At 37.9% G+C, this 5,196-nt stretch overlaps 1 protein-coding gene across 1 annotated transcript; it reads right to left on the bottom strand.

The window, feature by feature from the left end:
- Positions 1–727: 727 nt before the first annotated feature.
- Positions 728–2,732, bottom strand: LOC100350139 (olfactory receptor 52A5-like). The gene is made up of 2 exons (XM_089305700.1): positions 1,807–2,732; positions 728–764 (listed from the first exon to the last, which is right to left on the bottom strand). The coding sequence occupies exons 1-2, from the start codon at positions 2,730–2,732 to the stop codon at positions 728–730; spliced, it is 963 nt and encodes a 320-aa protein (XP_089161826.1).
- Positions 2,733–5,196: the final 2,464 nt, after the last annotated feature.

The raw sequence follows: 5,196 nt of genomic DNA, 5'->3' as shown, positions 1-5,196 counted from the left end.
TTCTCCCTATATAGAATCATGTCATCTGCAAATAGGGATAATTTTACTTATTACTTCCTTACTTGTCTGCCTTTGATTTCTTTTGCTTAATTGTAAAACTCTCAATAGAAAACATTGAAGTAAATATTCAAGGCTTTGCAATTGGTGATGGTTACTTAGTATGATAGAAAAACACAAGCAATTATAGAAAAATTCATTAAAAAGACTACATTGAAATTTTAAACTTATGCAAATAATATTAAGAAAGTGAAGGTACACCTCACTGAATGGAATAAAATGTTTATGACCCAAATGACAGTTAGAATAATCATATCTATAATATACAAAGATTTCTTATAATAAAATAATAAAAAGCTAATTAACTCCATTAATAATAGGTGAGGGACTTTAATAGTATTTTTTTTCTCTAAGAAAGATGAGTAAATTACCAATAAACACATGAATAGGTCCTCAACATAATTACTTATCATGCAAATTCAAATCCAAAGTACAATGGTACCACTTTACTTTCCAGTAGTACTATGGTAATAAACAATGTACATTACAACAAGTGATGTGAGATGTGACAAAATTGGATCCATTAGACATTGCTTCAATGAATGCAAAATGGAGCACCCATTTTAGAACATAGATTGAGCTATGAATCCTCAGACAAATATAAATTCTTTTTTTCAGGTTTGATTTTTGATGTTTTAGACTTTAGCTCACCGTACTTATTTACACATATTCAAGTTAAATCTCTACATATACGGTTCAGAAACCAACTCCCTATCCTCAGAGGTTCACATTTGAATTCATATGGCTTAATTTAAATATGTACTTGTGTAGTCTGCCACAATCTCAAAACAACATGGCAAAATTGAACTCATTACCTTTTCCTGGCCCTCAAACTTGGAAGTGTCAAATATTAAGATGGAGAATAATGCCTATTTTTTAAAAAAGATTCTTATTTATTTGGAGAGGCAAAGTTACAGAGAGAGAGAGAGAGAGAGAGAGAGAGATATTAATCTTCCATCCTCTAGTTCACGTTAATGGGGATATACAGAAATGGGAATTTTTAAATAATTAAAATATAAATTTCACTGTGCATCTATACATTAGAATCTAGTGGTAGATAGTGGGAGAAGCCTCGTAACAGTCATAGCTTATGAAAAGCATAAAATTGAAGGCCGGCGCCGTGGCTCAATAGGCTAATCCTCCACCTTGCGGCGCCGGCACACCGGGTTCTAGTCCCGGTTGGGGCGCCGGATTCTGTCCCGGTTGCCCCTCTTCCAGGCCAGCTCTCTGCTATGGCCAGGGAGTGCAGTGGAGGATGGCCCAGGTGCTTGGGCCCTGCACCCCATGGGAGACCAGGTTAAGTACCTGGCTCCTGCCATCGGATCAGCACGGTGCGCCGGCTGCAGCGACGGCCATTGGAGGGTGAACCAACGGCAAAGGAAGACCTTTCTCTCTGTCTCTCTCTCTCTAACTCTGCCTGTCAAAAAAAAAAAAAAAAAAAAAAAAAAGCATAAAATTGAGAATAAAACTATGCAAATTGATGCTACTTCAGGGGTAGAATATATCTAAGCGCATAATAAAAGCTGTAAATTAAAGTTTCATTGAAATCATGATCAGTTTTGGAGAAAAATTTATAAAATTGCCTTTGAACACGTGTAATTTTATTTATAAAATATATTCCTTCCTGTGGAAATGAAAAGATTGTGAAAATTATCACTGTACAACTCTGCATGACAACAGCTACGCATACTATTATGAAGCGTGCATGAGGAGTTGGAGGGCCTGTCGGTTTAACTCTTGGGAGTGAGCATTTTGAGAACTCCCTCTCTGATCTGTTTCGTCTTCACTCCATAGACGATGGGGTTGAGCAGGGGTGGAAGAAGCAGGTAAAGGTTGGACAGTAGAATGTGCACATAAGGAGCAACATTGAAGCCAAATCTGTGTATGAAGGATGTAAAAAACGTGAGGATATAGAATTGGAGAAAGACAAAGATGTGGGCTGTGCATGTGTTGAATGCCTTGAACCGTGCCTCCTTCTGGGGCAATTTAAAAACAGCCTGGAAGATAAAGGCGTAAGACAAGAAAATGAAGATCACATCAAATCCAAGGACTGAGAAAGCCACAAATAGCCCATACACTTTATTGGCTCTGACATTGTCTGCAGCCAGCTTTACCACAGCCATGTGCTCACAGTAAGAATGAGTGATGACTGTGGTTCGGAAATGCTCTAGGCGCAACTTGACCAGCAGTGGACACATGGTGATGACGACAGATGCCCGGAGAGTCACTACCATGACGATGCTGACCAGCGCCTTCTTTGTGAGAATCGCAGAATGCCTCAGGGGCTCGCAGATAGCCACATATCTGTCAAAGGCCATGGCCAAAAGCATACCAGACTCCATGCACTGGAAAGTATGAGTAAAATACATCTGGGTCAGACAGGAGTCAAAGTAAATCTCTCTTGACTGCAGCCAAAATATTGCCAGCATTTTAGGGGTAATACACAAGGTCAGGCCTAGATCAGTAGTGGCCAACACAGCTAAAAAGATAAACATGGGCTCATGGAGAGCACGCTCAGTGCGAACGATGATGATGAGCAGCCCATTTCCAATAATGGCCAGGACAAAAGAGATGAAGAACGGGATCCCAATCCAGTGTTGCACTGATTCAAGGCCAGGAATTCCAGTTAGTGTGAAGACAGATGGCTTGAAGTAGGTGCCATTGGTAAGTGGCATAATGAGCAATAATGGCAAATCCCTTCAATCTTCAAATCTAATCAGAAACAATACAAAACTGTAGCATTCATTGTGCAAGATGATCCAGGAAGATATTTCGTAAAATAATATTATTTGCTGCATTCCTCTACTACTAAACTTTAGTCTGATTTTCTTAAGAGGCTGCTTGCTTATTTGCCATTTTAAGATACTTTTTTTGTGTGAATTGAATTACCATTTTTTTTTTTTTTGACAGGCAGAGTGGACAGTGAGAGAGAGAGTGACAGAGAGAAAGGTCTTCCTTTGCCGTTGGTTCACCCTCCAATGGCCGCCGTGGCCATTGCGCTGCAGCCGGTGCACCGCGCTGATCCGAAGCCAGGAGCCAGGTGCTTCTCCTGGTCTCCCATGCCAGTGCAGGGCCCAAGCACTTGGGCCATCCTCCACTGCACTCCCGGGCCATAGCAGAGAGCTGGCCTGGAAGAGGGGCAACCGGGACAGAATCCAGCGCCCCGACCGGGACTAGAACCCGGTGTGCCGGCGCCGCAAGGCAGAGGATTAGCCTATTGAGCCATGGCGCCAGCAATTACCATGCTATTTTAAATACACATCTAATTCCTTAAATAAAGCATACATGGAGAAATACAAAATACATCTGTGATTCCTCCAAATAATGTATAATCCAATTAATTTTTTAATTTTAAAATTTATTTTAAAGAGATAAAGAAAGAAGAGACCTAGAACTATAGGTAGAGCTAGATATAGATATAGATATAGATATAGATATAGATATAGATATAGCTGTAGATATCTTTTATCTAATGACTCACTCCTGAAGTACAGCAACATGGGGGAGGCAGTCAGTCCAAGACAAGGAGCACAGAATTCAACCCAGGTCTCCCACATCGGTGGTGGGACCCCAAATACTGAGTTAGCATCTTCTGCTATTCACAGTACACATTGCTGAAAGCTGGATCAGAAGGGTAGTGGAGGCAATGATATGATATGCAATGTGGGCATCCCAAGTGGCATGTTGAATTCTGCACCAATTGCCAGCCCCAATAATCCCATTTTAATTAAGTTTTTATCTTCTTAAATTTCAAAGAATCATAAATTACATATTAACTTGAATTATACCATTTTCATCAATCAAAATGCCGTAAAAGGTTTTTAAATATATAAGGATGAATTTTAAGTTATATTCTAATATAAAAGAAGCAAAATCAAACATTTACTCTCTTGTACAGCTATAGTTTCCCTAAACACTTGCCTAATAAAAATTATCATATATTTTGACTTTTCTTTCATTTTTCATTCCCAGTTGTTTGTATCGTCTTGTGATTACAGCCTCTGACAATTTAAGAGAATGGGATTCAAAGGACGATACATTTTTAAAAATTAACCTATAGTTTCCAGATAGTTTGTGTTTGTGTCTGACTTGTATTGTTAGGAGATCAATATAAATCATAATACATTATACTTGTATGTGTTTGCAGAAAAATAAATTCTTGAAAAATGCAACTGAAATTAAAATTTAGCAAGTTGTAAAAAATTATCTGCATTTACATTTTCAACATAAAATAAATGCTTAGAAATTTCAAGCATAGTTCAATTTTTAAAGAGAAAACATAAATATTTTAAAGATTTTGGTTTGATTTTTGTTGCATTAGGATGCTTTCAATTGTTTTACAGATTCTTTCAGAATTAATTAACTCATAATGTCAGAAATACAACGTGTCTCCTGGCTATTTAAAATTGCAACCACTCTCTTTCCCAGGAAAATGCCAGGTATGAAAGGGCTGTCAGGTAATGTTAAATTCCTCTCTGGCTGCTTACATGCACCTGCTTTTCAATTTGAGGACCATACTTGGTTCCACAATCATCTGGGAACCATAGGCAAATAATTATATCACCCCATCTGTACCATGCAATTCACAAAGATTAGAAGTGTCCTACTAATAAGCTTGATTTGCTAATATCAAGTAAATGTTTGAGTTCGAAGCTTTCTGATACTGGTGAAAGGCAAAGCACCTGAAGGTTTAAGTCAGCTGTGTACTAAGGAAGTGAATAGATATAAGCTGAGGAGAAAAAGAGTTTGTGAGTATACGTTTTGAACTGACTGGAAATCTTCCTTAGACTGAACCTGTTTGAAGGCAGAAAGATGGGCAACTGGAGCTCATTATACTCAGTGAAATAAGCCTGACCCAAAAAGTCGAATATCACATGTTTTCTCTTATTTCTGGTATTTATATTGAGAAATTGAGATGAAAGGAATAGTGAGGAGTCTTGGGGTACTAGTAACACTTTGTTCTTAATTTGGGTATTGGTTATGAGTTTGACCAGATGACAAAAGTCTCTTTTATCTGTATACTTATGTGCATTTCTTGGTATATGTACTATATTTCCATAAAATGTTTCAAATACAGTGGTGATAGAGTATAATTTAGATACATTGGATTGGATAAATAAATTATTATCATTCTTTTCA

Source organism: Oryctolagus cuniculus, chromosome 1, assembly GCF_051225735.1.
Source record: "Oryctolagus cuniculus isolate XC-2025 breed Fujian yellow rabbit chromosome 1, ASM5122573v1, whole genome shotgun sequence".
Taxonomy (NCBI): Eukaryota; Metazoa; Chordata; class Mammalia; order Lagomorpha; family Leporidae; genus Oryctolagus; species Oryctolagus cuniculus.
The sequence above is the reverse complement of the archived record's forward strand: the minus strand, read 5'-3'. Positions and strand labels throughout refer to the sequence as shown.

What these genes read in the sequence shown, in the direction of transcription:
- LOC100350139 (XM_089305700.1), bottom strand. Translation starts at nt 2,732, where the DNA reads ATGCCACTTACCAATGGCACCTACTTCAAGCCATCTGTCTTCACACTA. An exon ending in AGAGAGGGAGTTCTCAAAAT is followed by an intron (nt 765 to 1,806) that starts GCTCACTCCCAA and finishes GAGGATAGGGAG; the next exon opens with TTGGTTTCTGAACCGTATAT.